Raw genomic sequence first — 17,199 nt, 5'->3', positions numbered from 1 at the left:
GTGTTTGTTTGTATGGGTCCACATTCCTTCCTGGTCCTCTCTGTGAAGGTCCCAACCCCAGAGGCAAGCAGGCCTCCTTGTAGTTCCAGGAGTGAGCTTGTGACTGAGGTATGGCTAATGAGAGCATCAAATTATCCTGGCCTGCAAGATGAGTCCAAGGAGGGCATGTTTCCAAGGTGGTGCAGAGGCTCAGTTTTGGATGTCCATGGGATGCTCAGGCAAGGGACTGAGCATCCGTAATGGTGCTCTGCAGCGTGGGGGAAAGAGCCTGCCTGCAAGTGGAGCCAGTCCCCAGCAGAGTGGTGACAGGGCCTGGGCACCCTGGCACACCTGATGTTGGGCACACCTAGGCTTTGTGGCTCCAATGCTTGAGTTTGTTTTTGCAAGCCAGTTTGAGTTAAGCTTCCTTGCATTCATCCAAGAGAACTGGCTGACAGAAAGTAATGAAAAAGAGAAAACGGGAGTGAGGTGGGTGTGTGTGGCTGTGTCTAAGTGGGTGAAGGGGCCCGTGGAGCACACTGATCAGGCAGGGCTGAATGATATTTATGAATGGCGGGACAAATGTTCCTGCTGTTGCTGTATTTACTGCAACACATTCTCTCTCTTCCTTACCACATCAACACAGTCTTGGAGGCAAAAACCTTTGCTAGGCCCAGGTGGTCTGCCTTGTGGGATTGAAGCGTAGGCTTAGATTTTTCACCTAACCTATTTTACTCCAGGTTCTCAAACACCTTACCTCCCTTCCAACCCCTGACCTTAGATAGGAGCTTAGTAGGGAAAAGGGCTGTAGACCTCTTTTATCTACTTTCTGCTGATTAGGGTCACTGAAGAAAGCAGCTAAGACCATGAGGTAGGGTAGGGGAGAGGCTGCTCTGGGGAGTGGAGCTGGGTAGCCATGATGGCATCCCCCTGGGAAGACTGCTGGACTCAGCAGCAGGGCTGGGCCATGTGGGTACTTCGATACCCCAAGGAGACCTGAGACCCTTTTATACTTGGGGACTTCTGTCTGACTTGGGATCTCACAAGCCTGAAGGTACCAGTGGCAGCTTTGTGGCTCCTCTGATACATTATGTCTTAACATGCGTGACCAGGACCTGCTCCCTGAGGCCAGGAGACCATCTGAGAATGATGGCTGTTTATATTCCATTTCTGTATCCTTGGGGGATTTGGCACAGGTCTTGATCCATGGAGCATGCTTATAAAGTATGGTTCAGTCAATAAATGAAGGTCTTCAGTTGTGTAAGTATTTGCAGTATCTTTTAAGTTAGTGGGCAAGGTGGGAGCCTGGAGCACTATGGAAAGTTCCCTTCCATCTACGAACAAACAGATATCCCGGGTGAAATACAACACGTGAAAGGAAGGAAGAGGCCTCTGATCCATGTGAGGAGCGGGAGATGCTCACAAGGGCAGGAAACAAAAGACGACCTGCCAAGTCTGCACAAGTCAGAGTTCAAATGACACAAGAGGCTCCTGCAGTCAGAGTTCAAGTAACACAAGACGATGAAAACCCTACTCCCAGGCCTGGGCTCTTTATCCCGGGTATGATGATTAATCTCTTCCAAGAGTAAAGTGGGAAACTGAATTCTAAATAAATCACGTTAAAGTGGTTCAGATAGAACCAGGCTGTGGAGAAGATGGGGCAGAGAACATCAAAACCCTGCTTCTATAGGGGACTCTCAAGGGCCGCAGCTTTGCCACTGATAGACTTGCAGCAAAAGGTTGTAGTGTGCCCGGAACTCATCATTTCAGAGACAGCAGCTGTAAAACACTTGTGGAAACTTAGACACTTTGGCAATCCAAAAAGTAAACATGTCAGAGTCTGTGGAAGAATGGTCCTGGACCTCCCGTGGGGGGAGGTCATCCTGAGCATCCCACAGTTCTTGGATGCTCAACCTCTTCTCTACATTGGCATTGCATTTGCACGGAACCTTCGTACACCATATACATTAAACCATCCCTCCAGAGCTCAGAACACGTAGCATGACGTCAGTGCTGTGTGCATGGCTGTGACACTACGTTGTATAGAAACAGTAACTCTACAGAAATGTTCCCATAGACACAGCCTTTTCTGAGCACCGTTGGTCCTCCACTGATAGGAGATGGCCTTGTTTAGCAGAAGACAGACTCTGTCTAAAAATTAGAGAAGACTGGATGGAGCCTACAACGCAGGACAGAGCAGGATGAAAAAGAAAGCTGGATCTGAAGTAAATGGAAGTCCTAGAGATGGGAAGTTGGGCTGTCACTGAAGAGAAATGGCAGAGTCTGGTTTACAGCTGGGACCCTTAGTCACAGGGTTCCAGCCTCAGAGGACCCGTCATCGGCATCAGAGTGGAACGTTCTTTGGAAACTAAAAGAGGAAGTCCGTTTGTTCCAGATGGCTTCATGCTGCCCCAGGACAAACTCTCAGAGCTCTTGGACAGTGTTAGCATGCCGCCACCTAGGAGGCGGGGAAGGCTTAGGCTTCGAGTGTACCCCTTTCTCCCATTTGACCCCAGTCTAGCACAGAGGAGGGAAGGTCAACTTAACCCGCAGGGACACCCTGATGCCTGACAATGCACAAGCAGAGCTGTGTATAGCTCGTGTCTCTCTACTGTAGTTTGAATAGGAAATGCCCCTTCTCCACAACGAGCTCATCTATTGGGGTATGAACTGCTAGGTGATGGGCTTTGGGAAGATGGCAGGATCTTGAGAGTTCTGACATAATCAATATATTCAAAACAACCAGTATTGTTTTGAATATAGATGCCTGGCTTTCTGGTCTGGATACAATTAGAATGACTTCAGGTTGGCCTTTGAGCTCTCAGGCACTGACATGGAAAGGGTGCTTGGCATCAGATGATGCTTAGCATCTATGAGTATTCTGCTTTTCCCCCTTCCCTTTCTTCAAAGACTAAAACTTTGCCATCAGTCAGCCCATAGCCTGCTGGCTTTGGCTACAGGAGATGAGCAGAGAAGGACTGCCTCCTGAGCCATTCAGTCATCTAGTCATCGCTTGACCTTCACGTGGTGTCATTCACTCCCTGGCACTTGGTTTTCTCATTCCAGGCTCTAGGTTGCCTTTCTTATTCCCTCCATCTTTATCCCTCACAGTGTTTCTTCTGAGGCCTCTACAACAGCTCTTTCATCTTCCTTAAGAATGAAGTTCTGGCTGGGCATGGTGGTGCACGCCTGTAATCCCAGCACTCAGGGAGGCAGAGGTAGGTGGATCGCTGTGAGTTCGAGGCCAGCCTGGTCTACAGAGCAAGTCCAGGACAGCCAAGGCTACACAGGGAACCCCTGTCTCAGAAAACAAAAAAAACAAGAAAGAATGGAACTCTGATTGTATTTGGGGCTCACCAGCAGCATGAGACACCATTGTGGGTGGCTCGGAAAATGACACAGTTCTTGCCAGTGAAATCCAAGTTCAGGTTCTGAATACAAAGGCACAGGCTCCCTGGGAGGGCATGTCCTATTTCCTATGTGGTCAGTGCTTGAGCATGATTATAGGCGCTGCAGCCATCTTGTGATCAGTGAACACCAGCAACAACAAACAGAGCAGAAAGGAGAAAAGCGGCTGCGGGGAAGGCAGACCCTACTTTTCTACTTTCTGGCTGCCTCACATTCTCCTTTCTCACAGCCTCGCAATCCTTCTGTAAAATGAGGGTTGATACCTCCATCTTGTACCACAGTTTTGAGGTCCAAGCTCTGTGACGGACAGGAACTTACTGTCTCTACTGTCAAGCTCTTTCCTGGTGCTGTGGTTGTCCTAATGCTTAAATAAGGAATTGTAACTTTAAGGCAAAATGAAGAAGACCATTTGTTTCTCCTCATGGACCCGGACCTTAGGTCAACCAGCTCTGATCTGTAGCCCATCAGCTATGCAAACAGGAAGCAACTATGCAAACATTTGAAGCTGCAGGAGGCTGGCCAGGGCCAGCATCTCCCAGCTGTGAGTGCCTCAGAAGTCAAGGATGAGGTCCTTGCTCTGAGGACATAAGTTCAAAGCCACCCACTTTTGGATGTCCTCCCCTGGCCTCTGTCAGATCACCCTTTCTCAAGGGATAACTGATGGCTCCTCTAAGCTGCCCCTGTTCTTTGTCCCTCCTCTCTGCCCCATCACAGCTGGGACTGGGGTAATTTGTTTTTCTGTATGAAATGCAATCTGCTTGGGTTTTCCTGGCTTGAAAACCACGGTTTCATGCTCTCCAAGGAATAGATAAAGGTTATGCTACCTTCCAGGCTCTCGATGTCTGGCCTTCCGCTTGCTTCCCAGCTAGGCTGACTTCTGTTTAGTTTCTGGAATGTTCTATGGTGGCCCTGCGGGCTTTGCCCATATTGTTCCCATTTCCTCAGCTTTCAGCTCCCACGTGTGGGGCAGGCAACAGGCTAAGTCTGCAGCAGGAACACAACCACCCCAGCTCTAGCATTTCTCCCGCCGGCTGCCTCACATCTGTTCCTGTGCTTCCTGATGGCCGCCCAGGACAGGGATTTTGGTCTGTTCTATTCAGTCACACCCCTCACTAGGCTGACAGTGGCCCAGGGAAGATCTCGGTGGCTGTGCAGGTCAGGGGGGCAGGGCCAATCTGCCCTGTGAAAAAATGAGCATCCGGCACAGCCAGGCAGAGCCTCCCAGCCGGTCTGCTCTGCAAAGACTCCAGCTGCTCCGCCCAAGAGAAGCAGGCTGGAGGAAGGCTGGTGACCTGCCCAGGCCACAGATGTCAGCCCTGCTAGAATCGGAGCCCCGTCCCGAGTCTAGCTTCCTGCCCAGTCCAGCTAGCACAAAAGGTCACTCTAAATCTGTCTCCTCATCTGAAGAATGGGACCCTCTTCAGTGGGCTGTCCTAAGGATTAACTGAAGCAAGCTTTTGAGTGCTTTTGCTCAGGGCCTGTACACAGCGTGCAGTCAGTGCCAATCGGGATTAAATCGAAGAGCTAAGAATGAATATCACTGCTTGCGATCCATGAGTAGCAAGCAAAAGGATTCCATAGACGAACAGGAGGTGAAGGGATGGATGGAGAGCTGGATGGTCCGATGGACGGTCAAGGAGTCCACAACGACTTAAGAAATGGAAGGACCATATGTACGAATGGCTGAAGACAGGACAGAACACTAGAGAGTGCAGCAGGGTTGCACGTCTAGATTTGGAGACTAGGACCAGCCCCGTCCGTTCCTAGCGGGTTACGGCTCGGCTCACCTGTACCGCCTAAGCTCCGCCTCCAGTCGCTGCACTTGGCGCTGTAAGCGGGGAAGGCGCCGCGCCAGCGCCTCCAGCTCCCGCACGCGGTGCAGGCTGCGCAGCACCGCCTGCCGGGCCTCCTCCGTGCGCAGCCGCACCTCCACCTGGCCGCGCTGCAGCCACCGGGCGCGCGCCTCCGCCTCCGCCAGCGCGCCCTGCGCTCGCTGCAGCTCGTGCGCCGCGGCTTCCGGGACGTCCGCCTGGCTCTTCCAGAGGCCGACCTGTCCGCGGGAAGCCGGAATGAGTGCCCACCGCAGGAGCCCACGGGGACGTCCCCTCACAGCACAAAGCTCGCTCACTGAACAGCTGGCGTGAGCGGGTAACGCACGTGTGTGCAATAGCCCCCCCCCCCCCCCAACACGAGGGAAGCTCGGACGGGAAGTCCACAGTACTGTTGACAACAATCCCCCAAAGTCGTTACTTCTAGGCCTAACTCCTGCATCCAGTGGACGCTGCTCCTTATTCTCTGGACTCAAGGCCCAGCTTAAACACCGGGCTGATGTTTCCGCCCTTCCTGAGATCTCTGCACTAGGCTGTCCTTGGAAACGGGGGTGGTCCATCCTGTTCACTGGGAAGCTGGCACATGTGCCCAGTAGACACTTGGGCGCGAAAGAAAGATGGAGAGACCCTTTTAGCTAGTCTCAGACACCCCACGCTTCACTTCACTCCACACTGCGCACGTCAAGGGTTCCCTCTGCCCTGCCTAAGGCTCCCCTGCCACACAGAGGAACCATGCAGGCCACCCTGGCCCCTAATTGTACTCTGCAGCGTGTAGGGGGCAGGGGACATCAATGTTAACGCCAGTTTCTTCTGGTCCTCTTCCCACAAGGGCCCTTCTCTCCTTTGGTTGGCCACCTGCGCTGCCCTCAGCACCAAGCCGGCCGTTCACAGGGCCCAAGTGTTTGCTGACTGATCCCAGAGGCCAGGCTGAACCTGCAGTTCACTTAATGGCTCCACCTCAATAGCTCAGTGCTGGCCTGGCCCTCAGCGTTAGCCATCCTGTCTTTTTCACTTGGGCTCGAGGCCTGGAAGTGGGGGATCCCACAGGTTTCGCTGACTTGGGGAAGAGCGGGTCCTCTTGTTTCCCCTAAACCTCCCGGAGGAAGGGTGCTTGCTGACCCATCGGTGAGCGACTGCCTACACAGGCTCTTTCTTGAGTTAGAAGGGACTGGGGTGGGAAGTTGGGGTCTTACGGGACGATAGTTGGGGCGGGAGCTGGAAAGAGGGGAGCGCAGTGGGGAACGGAGAGGGCCAGCTGAGGGGCGAGTGGGCCGAGGTGTGGCCCACGTCTCCACCCCCGACGGCCCGCGCACCTGAAGAGCCAGGCAGCGCGCGTCGCTGCTCTGCAGCGCAGCCCTTAGGTCCTCCACCAGCTCGCGCAGGCTACTGTTCTCCTCCTCCAGATGCGCCGCGCGCTCGCCCTGGGCGCCACCGCGCAGGCTCGGTGAGCCAGGCCGGCGGCGGCGGCGGCGCGGGCGGCGGAGGCGGATCTGGGTCTCGATGTGCTCGCTGAGAGCTCCGCGGGGCAGCCGGGGTCCCGCTCGGGTGCTGAAGTAGCCGCAGAGGCGGGCGTGGAACTGGCGGAAGGTGAGCTCGGGAGGGTCGGCGCGCAGGGCCAGGCGCGCCTCTTCCCTGGCGTCCGCCTCTCCCCCGGCGCCGGTCGCGGCAGCCGGGTCCTCGGCGGCCGCCTCCGCCAAGCCTGTGCCCTCGGCGGCCGCCGCCCCGTCAGCGTTGAGCCCCAGGACGGCGCAGAGCGCGCGGAAGTCGGCGCGCGGCAGGCGGCCGGCCCCGCGGCAGTCCAGGTGATGGAAGACCTCCTGCAGATACTGATCCAGACCCGTGGCCAGCACCACGATCTCGTTCTCCACGCCGCGGTCCAGCCCGTAGTGGTGAGCCAAGGCGCTCAGCAGCCACTGCGTGCGCCGCGCGGGCCTCCGGTACGGGTCTCCCGCCGCGCCCTCCATGCCCGGACCCCGGCGGCTCCTCTCGTCCCAGAGGCGCTTTCGGACGGCCGTCCGCGTCCGCGGAGGGAGGGGCCGGGCGGCCACCGCCGGGGCCGGAGAGGCGCGGGACCGCGTCCAGGCAGGCTGCGTGGGCCGTGCAGGGCGTCTAGGTTTGCCCCGGTGGGGGGCGCTGGAGCTGCGTGCTCGCTCCCTGGGGCCGTAGGCCTTGCCCCACGCTCCCCATCACTCCCCATCACTCCTGGCTCAGTTCTTTTGCCCTCTCTAGGCCTTCCCGCGGCTGTCGCCAGGGGCGGGAGCACTTGAGTCTGCAGTTGTGTTCTCTAGTACTCACAGGCCCTTGCTCGGTCAAACTGCCTTGTGTCCTCTGCCCAGGAGTTGACAAGCCTCCTCTGCAGACTGCTTCCTGAACTCCACCTCCCCCTTCCTAACCAGGGCAGAGGAGGAAACCAACTCGGAAGCAGATGCAGTCAGCTTTGGTGAGAGGACCATGGTTGTCTACCGTCGCCCCTTTGGGGCTCCTGGTGCTGACTTGGCGCTAGAGCTGAATTTCTTCCTCAGTCTGGCATGGGGTGAACGGGGTCGTTTGGCCACCATTTTCTCTGGGCCCTAGAACTTGATTCTGGAAGATGAGCGACAGACCTGCGTCCTCCTGAGTGCTAATTGGCTTTTCCTTTCTCTTTCACAGAGAGATGTGGTGTTGGTGCCTCCTGTTACCTGCCATGGGAACCTCTACCCAGCCGTATTGGAGCAAAAGGCACACTCAGCTGCCCTTGGATAGTAAATAGGCAGACCTTGGTGCACAGCTCTGATTTTAAAGGTTAAATCCCAGTCGAAAAGTGTTATCATCTTGTTTCCGACATTATAGCACCCCAGACCAGCACTTTGTCTTTTTTTCCAACTCATTCTTAAGCATTTTGTCCAAGGCATAACTTTAACTGGAATCAGAGAGCCAAAGCATTTTGGACATACATATACCTATATATAATAGTTATATGTTATCTAACTATTATAGCTACTAAAAGCAATGGCAGTTTAGCAGAGTAATATGCAACAATTCCACTTCTCGGCTTCGGCCTTGAACAACCCACACATGCAGCACGTTCATTCACCACATCATTGATTATAACGGCTAGAAGCTGATAACCAGCAGGGGTCCAGCTAGGACAGATCGCCAAACAGGAAGAGGGAGGGAGCATGCTGCGGTGGATTTTGTGACTGTTAATACCCACGTGACAATAACAACACTGCACAAAATATTGCTAGATGTTTTTTACAAGATGTATATAAGGAACTACAGCTACACAATAGATCTAGTTTCTTCTTTTGGTGACTGTGAGCCTTTTGTTTTTGGTGCCCTGGCTCTTGCTTACGTGGGAGATTGCATTATAATCACTCCATTTGCATGTATGCCGGCATACAGAAGAGAGCATCAGACAGAAGAGGGCATCAGATCCCGTTATAGGTGGTTGTGAGCCGCTATGTGGTTGCTGAGAATTGAACTCAGGACCTCTAGAGGATTAGCCAGTGCTCTTAACCGCTGAGCCATCTCTCCAGCCCAAGGAGATTACATTTCCGGTGCAGTGCACAGGCCTGTAGTCCCAGCACTCTGGGACTCAGAGGCAGGTCGATCGCTGTGAGTTCAAGGCCAGCCTGGTCTACAAAGTGAGTCCAGGACAGCCAAGGCTACACAGAGAAACCCTGTCTCAAAGAAACCAACCGACCAAACAAACAGAAAAAGATGTACACAACAGATTGTAGTATGCTACAGTTGTCTAACAGAAGCTACAATCTAGTACTTCATTCCGTCCCTCCCACCCCAAGTAAAGTGGGTACTGCTCACTCTTATCCTTCTACTACTGGCAGCTACTGAATCCATCCTTGGCCAATTCTAGACATCCATATAAATGGAATCACACAGAAGGTGACCTCCTGGGGCTGCAGACAGGGCTCTGTGGTTAAGAGCATTGGCTGCTCGTCCAGATGACCTGGGTTCAATTCTCAGTACCCCCAAGGCAGTTCACAACCATCTGTAACTTCAGTCCCAGAGACTCCAGTGCCCTCTTCTGACCTCTTTGAGCACTGCATGCACATGGTGCACAGATATAAACAAACAAAATACCCATACACGTAAGATTAAGAAAGGGGTCTTCTTTCACTGGATCCTTTCCTTCTTTCTTTCTTTCCTTCCTTCCTTCCTTCCTTCCTTCCTTCCTTCCTTCCTTCCTTCCTCCCTCCCTCCCTCCCTCCCTCCCTCCCTCCCTCCTTCCTTCCTTCCTTCTTTCTTTCCTTCTTTCTTTCTGTATTTTCCTAGATCATCCTTATGTGATTTTTGTAAAAGCAAAACCACTTTTTCTATTAAAACAAGTGCAGTTAATATTGAATAGAACATAAAATTTACATTACTTTTTGGGACAAAGTACTTTTGACATCATAGACGTTTCTAGCTTCAGGTTGTGTTCCTAGCCCCAAGTGAGAGAAAAACCCTACCTAACATCATGGCCTCGGCCTCGTTGATAGAAGCCAAAAGCAGCAGAGTCAACGCTTACTCCTTTGGCAAAGCACAAGCAAATTACTTAAACAACACCCTAGGCTTTCTCATCTTTTTTTAAAAAAATTAACCTTTTTATCGATTTTTTTGTGAATTTCATGTCATGCATCCCAATCCCCCTCATCTCCCTATGTCTTCATATCTGCAACTCCTCCCCCCAAAAAAGAAAAATAGAAATAATAATAAAAACAACAAAGAACCACATCTGGAAGCTGCGGTGTGTCACACAGCTGTGCACCAGCTTTTTAGGGAAACATGTTCATGTGTTTATTTGTGGTGTGACATGTCCTGGCACTCTACTCACTTTAGTTCCGAGTGATACTCCATTGCACGGATAGACCACATTTGCATTGTTCATCCATCAGTTAGTGAGTGTTAGGGTTTGACTATTGTGCATGACCCTGCTATGGCTTTTTTTTTTTTGACAAAGTGGAATCGTCTAGGAAGAGGAAATGTCAGCTGAGGAGTTGTCTCCGTCAGCTTGGACTGTGGACACATCTGTGGGGGTGGTCCCCCTGATTAATGATTGATATGGGAGGGCCCATCCCCCTGCCCGTGGTGCCGCCCTGGGGCAGCTGGTCCTCGGTTGTATAAGAAAGCTGTGTAGAGAGAGCAAGCCAGTGAGTGTGGCTTCTCCATGGCCCCTGCTTCCGTTCCTGCTGTGAGTGTGCCTCCCTCAGCGATGCAGTGAATCTGGGAGGCAAATTGGCCTTTTCTTCCCCAAGTTGCTTTTGGTTATATTATTTACCCCAGCAATAGGAAGTACCCTGGGACAGATGGGCCCTGTGGTGGTCTGGCATCTTCCTGAGGAACGCTGCCTCCCGTACACTGAGTGGCCTCCCTGTTTTCACTGACACTCACAGTGGACCCCATGTCTTTTCCGTTGTGTTGAGCAATACAGAAATGTTCAACCTGCACTTTCTCCACAGCAGTCTCTGGTGCCAACCTCTTTCTTCAGGCTTGTGTCACTCAGCTAGCCTTCACCGAACAGGTACCACAGCTGATTAGCTTCATAGGAGGAGAGAGGTTTATTTTGGCTCACAGTTTGCTTTGGAGATTTTGGCCACACACATGCACACATGGTGGAGTTAAAATAGCATACATTTCATGGGTGGTGAAGTGGTTTGAATAAAATGGCCCTTTAGGCCCCTTGCTAGTTGGCACTATTAGGAGGTGTGGCCTTGTTATAGGTATGGCCTTGTTGGAGGAAGTGTGTCACTGTGGGGGCAGGCTTTAAGGTCTCATACACTCAAGCTATGCCCAGTGTGGCTCAGTCTCCCTTTGCCTTCAGATCAAGGTGCAGAACTCTCAGCTCCTTCTCAGCCCCATATCTGCCTGCATCCCACCATGCTTCCTGCCATGATGCTTATGGACCAAACATCTGGAACTGTAAGGCAGCCCCAAGTAATGTTTTCCTTTATAAGAGTTGCTGTGGTCATGGTGTCTCTTTACAGTCACGAAACCCTAACTAAGAGGGGTGGAGAGAGAAAGAAAGAGGATGGGACTGGGATTCCACTGTTTTCCTCAAGGACACAACCAAGTGGCAGGCTACTAGGTTTCACCTCTTAAACTTTTTACCACCTCCCAATAGCATCCCCCAAGGGACCAAAGTTTTCACACACAGACCTTTGGAAGACATTGCCGATCTGAACCATAACAATCCCCTTTCGCATGCCCTAGATCCTACTGTAAGGCTGGCTGGTGGCTCCACCTTTGAAACATGTCCTGAATCTGCCTCTTCCCTAATGTGCTGTGTAATAGGCCAAGCCTCTAGCATCTCTCACCTGTGTGATTGCTTCACCTGCTCCAAAGGCTTGAACTTTATGTACATGGATTCACGCTCTTGAACCCCTACATCTGGGTCTTGAGGGAGTCGGCTACATCTTAAGTCATCCGCGACCCTCCTTTGCTCAGAGCTCACTGTATCCTTCTCAGAGGAATGAAAGACAAAGCTGTCATCTTGACCCCAAAGATGGCACAGTGTGCCTACTGTTCCCTTTAACCTCCAGCGTCAGTGCTTCCCTGATCACCTCTTTCTGCTCTTTAACCAGCTCCTGCCTCAGGCCTTGGCATCTGCTCACCCATCCATGGCTCCCACACCTCACCTACTTTGAATCCTATCGGCCCTAGCAGATTTACATCTTCCTCGGTGGACCATTTGCCTCCTGTACGAAACAGACGGTGTCAGAGGACCACTGCGTCACCTGCTCACCCGAAGTAGTGTTTAATGCAGTAGAAGATAGATTCACGGCTCCTATTTTAGCTGCCTCCCCATGGTTGTCACAGCGAATGGCGTCGAGGCATGTTGCTTTGCGTCTGCTTTTGTTGTCCGCAAACGAGACATGCTTTTTATTGGTGTGTGAGTGTTAAAGCAAACACTACGTTATCTGTGAACCTCACACATGGTCTGGGCCACACAAGGCTGAAGACCTGGGCCTCCGATAATCACCACAAAGTAAGTACTTGATTGCTTTGCTTCGTCCAGATTCATATTTGTGCATATGAATTCACAGCATCAAAAGGGAAAAATCACCTCTGGCAGGCGTGAGCGGGATTTGAACGTTCTCCAGCTGAGAGATGTTGGAAGCCCCTAAGGCTCCAGGTGTTGGTAGTGGAAGGTACCTGCTGCCGGACCATGAAGTCCCGGAGCTAAATGTGGGCCTTTAAGGCAAGCGTGTGGGTTGTGATGGAGCCCTGTCAGTGCAGACGAGCCTGGTTTTATCTCATGTCAGTTTTGAGGGCTGGTAGGGCGGAGGGTGCCGCACGGACCCTCCCCAGTTCCATGCTGCTAACTGCCTTGCTGAAGGTCTCCTTCAAGCAGCAGCTTTCCTGGGCCAGACAGCATTGAAAACAAAGCTCCTCAGTGTCTCTCCATGGAGCTGCTGTGCAGCCTCCTGCGGCTTGGCGGTGAAGGGTTTATAATGCGCGCTGTTAGGCCTGTCTGTCTGTGGGCCGGGTTACTAAGCGTCCCTTAAACAATCCCACTCGGATCCAGAAGGCTTTTGTTGGAGCTTCAAAGCATGCATGCAAACTCAGAAGGTTTGTGGGTTCTTTTGTACATGCTTGGGGGTGGGGTATCCATGGGGAAATAGTTGAAGTCCGGGCAAAGAAGTTACTTTTGAAGTCAACTTCAGTATTGTTTGAGCTGCTTCCAATAGTGCACTGTTCAAAGTGTCCTTACAAAGTCTAGAAATACATTAAGAAACAAAAAGCCACCCAAGATCCTGACACCATCTAACCCTCAGTGTATTTGTGATGTGTTTATTCTACATTTTTCCAGGTTTGGGGGCATGAAAGAATTTTTTTTTTTTTTTGGTGGGGGTTGCTGATAGAACTACTTTGTGGTGGGGCTCACACAGATCTGATAATTTAAAAGGGCAAAGCTTGTGGTTTGTAAATGAAGAGGACATCATTTTCTCATGAACCATACAGGGAGTTGTGGTGGTCTGAGTAGGTATGGCTCCCATGGATTCATGAATTTGGAGCAGCTCTGTCAGGAGGTGTGGCCTTGTTAGAGTAGATGTGGTCTTGTTGGAGAAGTGTGTCATGGCGGGGGTGGGGTGGTGGGGTGGGGGTGGGGGGTGGGCCCTGAGGTCTCCTCTGCTCAAGCTGGCACACAGTCTCCTGCTGCTGCCTGCGGGTCACGGTTAGAACTCTCAGCTCCTTCTCCACTGCCAGGTCTGTCCATACACTGCCATGCCTCCCACAGTGATGATAACGGATTAAGCCTCTAAAGCTGTAAACCAGCCCCATTTAAATGTTTACCTTTGTAAGAGTTGCTGCAGTCACAGGGTCTCTTTACAGCAGTAGAAACCTAGCGAAGACAGAAGGGTGTCCTGGAGACTGTTCCTGCTCCACACAGTGACAGCCAGTGTGCTTAGAGGCCTGGGGACTGACATTGGCAGTTGGCTGGGAGCTGTCAGAACAGCTCCACGGGATCCTTATGTGGCCATCGGTACTTGTACACAACACGGAGGCTGTATTTGTAGATGAGGCCCGAAACAAGACAGCAACAGGGTTTGTGGGAGCTGACTTCAAGAGTCACATGAACATTATTGGCTGACGCACAGACAGGAGGGATAGTGAAGAAATTGGGAGGTGGCATATCCTCAGAAAACAAACTGCCCCTGGTTCCTGAGCCCTGTTCCTGGAGCGTTCTCCCTGAAGGCGTGCAGTGAAACTCAGAATAGTGTTAGTGTTATACTGGGAGTTTAACTTAGGGCCTGGCACACGCCGAGCAAGCTCCTCACCATCGAGCTCTTATCTTCTTTTTGGGACAGGGTCTCCCTAAGCTGCCCAGGCTGGTCTTGAACTCATGTTGTAGTCTAAAATGGTCTTGAACTTGTGATTCACCTGCTTTGGTCTCTTGAGTAGCTAGGATGACCGATTGGGCAAAATTTTATTTTTGATGCATTCGGGGTAACATTGATATGCATTTAGGATGGGTTATGGCCCTTTAGCCTAGACCTATAGCTTCTCACCATGGGGAGTATGACTGCTTTCCTAGATAGTGTGATCAAAGACGCTTGGAGCCCTGTTGCCAGACCACCTTGGTCACAGAGCTCTCGCTCTCTTGCTTGCACACACATGTACACACACGCTCACACTGTTCCTGGAAAGGACTGTCCAATTTGACTTTGCCTTCCGGCTGAGGTTGCTGCCACCTGACTGAAGCTGATATCTGAAAATGTGAAGGAGTAAAGCCAGACCTCAAGTAGGTTTTGTGGTGGGTAACACAATCCTGACACCAGTAAGACTTGTTCCGGTCTTCTCCAGGCTCTCTACTACTGAACTCAGGAAGCAGCTGCTATGCACAATAGTATCTTGAGCTGATAATGTTTAATCCTAATACACAGCTGAATTCACCAATTGGCTCATTATTACAGGGGCATGTAGGATCTTGGCAATATGAGTCATCCAGATCTATGCACCAGCAGCATGTATTTGTTTGTGCAGTTCATAAAAAAAAATCACTGTTTAAATGAAATATGAAGGGACCCTTCTGTGGGAAATCAGAGTCAAGGTGGTAGGTGGGATCCAGTGTCTGCTCCTGAGGGGCAGAGCTACTGACCTGCCTGCTGCCTGCTGCCTGCTGCCTGCTGCCTTTAAGAGCTGCTGTACCTCCAGCACTTCTTGGTTCAGAGAATGCAGGAAGCTGGAGTGTGTGTGAGGCGAACAGGCTTCCTTAAAAGGGGCTTTCAGCAGTTCAGTGTTGAGCCCTTACAGGTTTTCTTCAAGTTAGTTTTTATCTTGAATTAGCCCCAGGATTCCATTTACTATGTACTATTCTGGAACACGCTCTTGGTGACCTAAAAAAGTGTGCTCTGGGAGGCTGGGGACTTGTTTCCAGCTCCAGCTCTGCGGAGTTCTGCTCTTTGACTCAAAGTGGGGCACAGTTCAACTTCAGCAAGCGAATGTATGTTAAGCTTCATGTTCTGTTTTCCACATTCCCCATTGCACATACTGCTAGCTCCTGCTTCCCCTTTGGTGCTGTGGACCAAAAGCCATCTTGCCATTCATGAGTTTTCTACGAACCTGTCATGAGCGTCGTTCACCCCTCTAGGCCTTGTATATGCCATTTCTTCTTCCTGGGCTATCTCCTGCTTTCACTGCCCTGTCTGGTTTTCCTTACTCCTTGAAGCCATCCCTGTACCACCTGGCCAGTCCACTGTAGGTTGTTTCTCTCTGGCTCAGGCCACTTGGTGTGCTGTGGCCTTCTGGGTCAGGGGCAGCATTTGAGGGGTTTGGCCGGGATGCTTCAGGGCGGGTGGGCTTTACAGTGGAGCACAGGCCAGGGGTCTAGACCTCAGTCCAGTGTTACAACACACTTGCTGTGTGCTTGTGGGCAGACTGCCCCACTCTTCTCTGTCTCTATCCTCATTCTGGCAACAGAATTCTCATGACGTTTTGAGGACATCAGCCCAGAAGCAGAAAATCTAACGAGAAGTTTTTGGCGTCTGAGGTCTGTAGAGACCATAGCTTCCTTTAGCTTTATTTAAGCGTTGGAAGTGGGAGTAGACAGAGCTATGGAGAGGGCCCGCAGGGTCAGGTGCACAATCGCTACCGAGCTGAGAGTGAGTTTTTAAAATATTGGGTAAATGGGCGAAGGCAATAGCTTTCCGAATCTGCCTCCACCTTTTTGAGAAGCCATGTCATGAGAAGCCCCTCCTCGCCTGCTCTCTCCCAAACCCTACCCACAGTGAGCTCCTCCTTGAAAAGTTCAGACTCGCGGGGCATACCTAGAAGAAGCCTGCAGCCTTGGGTGGAACTTAGGGGGAGGAAGGAAGCCCCGCCCCGCCCGTGGGCAGCGGTCTCCTGGCAACCGCCTAACAAAGTCCCCTTGGGATCTGTTACCCTTAGGCCTGCTCCTAGCTTCTCTGCGCAGCAGGTACAAGAGCCAATAGGTGTGCCTACTTACAGGTAACCTTCGCGCCTGGGGTTCAGCCTCTATTTCACCCCAGACGCCCCAGGTCCCCGAGGCACCGACTTCCTGGCAGCCAGGGCTCTGTGTCTTGAAACCTGAGTGCTGTCCCCGCCAGAGCTCTCTGTGTCTTGTCAGGGCAGCTTGCCAGTTGTGCTCTGTGCCAGCTCAGTTCCCCCTTCTGCAAGTGGCGGCTGCCCGTTCTGTGCTGTTGCCAAGTCTGGAACTCTGCCGCAGCCTCTTGAAAGGACTCAGATCTCCCATCTTCCTGTGAATCCCGAGTCAGCGGCTAATGATCCCTATACCAAGAGCACCCACAGACCCATTCCTGGTTTCAGAGAGAGCAGCTGGGTTCAGGTCGGAGAAACGTGCTGATCTTCACTGCCAGCCTCCACTCTCTGGTTCCTTTACCCATTCGTTCTCCACCAAGGCCCGGGACGTTGGAGACAAGACAGAGATGGGACTGGGAGGGCAGGCCTTTCTGCATCGGGCAGGTTTACTCCTGGGGTCTTTGCTGTCTCCCACCAGGACCTTTCGGTGCTGTGCACAATGTCCCTGCAAGCCTGGAACTGGGAGGAAGAGGAAAGAGCGAGCATGGAGCCGGTCTCCTCCGTCAGTGCTTGCCAGTCAGCGAGTGAATATGAGACAGAGGAGTACCTGAAGTCCAGGACCCCAGACTGGGGCTCTGAGTACCAGTTCAGCAGCAGCCTGCACTCCTCAGAGGGGCAGTCCTGCACCTTTAACACTGATGTGCCGCAGGTTGTCCCCTGCACCTTGGTCATCTCACTGGCCATCCCTCCAACATTGTCAGGTAGGTGCTCGGGCAGAGCTCTCGCCTCTGAGCAAGGTAGGACACCGCTGGCTTTCTCTGGGAGTTGAAGGGACATATCCTGCCTGCTCCCCTTCACCATTCCCCTCCCATGGTAGAGTAGCTGGCACCAACTAGGGCAGAGGTCAGAAAAAGAACAGAAAATGTGGGTCCAGCTATTGACTAAGCATGAAAGTGATTGTGTGACTTTCATTTAGGGCCACTTAGAGGCCCTGAGAAAC

The 17,199-nt window shown here is 52.1% G+C and overlaps 2 protein-coding genes across 9 annotated transcripts in view; one reads left to right on the top strand and one right to left on the bottom strand.

Moving 5' to 3' along the window:
* The window catches only part of Efcc1 (EF-hand and coiled-coil domain containing 1), a 28,522-nt gene extending 20,973 nt beyond the window's left edge, over nt 1–7,549 (bottom strand). The window contains exons 1-2 of one of the 2 annotated variants that reach the window (XM_060383710.1): nt 6,530–7,549; nt 5,175–5,437 (exon numbers count right to left, since the gene is read on the bottom strand). In XM_060383710.1, the coding sequence (XP_060239693.1) occupies nt 5,175–5,437; nt 6,530–7,180 (914 nt within the window). In that variant the 5' untranslated portion in view covers nt 7,181–7,549. The remainder of the gene's footprint in view (nt 1–5,174; nt 5,438–6,529) is intronic. The other variant, XM_021626357.2, reaches the window with a different exon arrangement.
* Cfap92 (cilia and flagella associated protein 92 (putative)) overlaps nt 6,672–17,199 on the top strand; it is a 57,456-nt gene continuing 46,928 nt past the window's right edge. For 3 of the 7 annotated variants that reach the window (XR_009591872.1, XM_060383709.1, XM_060383704.1), the window contains exons 1-5: nt 6,672–6,803; nt 7,553–7,656; nt 7,866–7,997; nt 11,780–12,183; nt 16,678–16,960. Coding sequence is in view for 6 of the 7 variants with exons in the window: in XM_060383709.1 (XP_060239692.1) it covers nt 12,031–12,183; nt 16,678–16,960 (436 nt within the window). In the remaining variant the exon portion in view is untranslated. Of the gene's footprint in view, nt 6,804–6,927; nt 7,154–7,552; nt 7,657–7,865; nt 7,998–11,779; nt 12,184–16,677; nt 16,961–17,199 lie in introns of those variants that run through there. The other 4 variants (XM_060383705.1, XM_060383708.1, XM_060383707.1 and 1 more) reach the window with 4 other exon arrangements.

Source organism: Meriones unguiculatus, chromosome 5 (genome assembly GCF_030254825.1).
Source record: "Meriones unguiculatus strain TT.TT164.6M chromosome 5, Bangor_MerUng_6.1, whole genome shotgun sequence".
Classification (NCBI taxonomy): domain Eukaryota; kingdom Metazoa; phylum Chordata; class Mammalia; order Rodentia; family Muridae; genus Meriones; species Meriones unguiculatus.
This window is presented reverse-complemented; position numbering and strand designations above follow the sequence as displayed.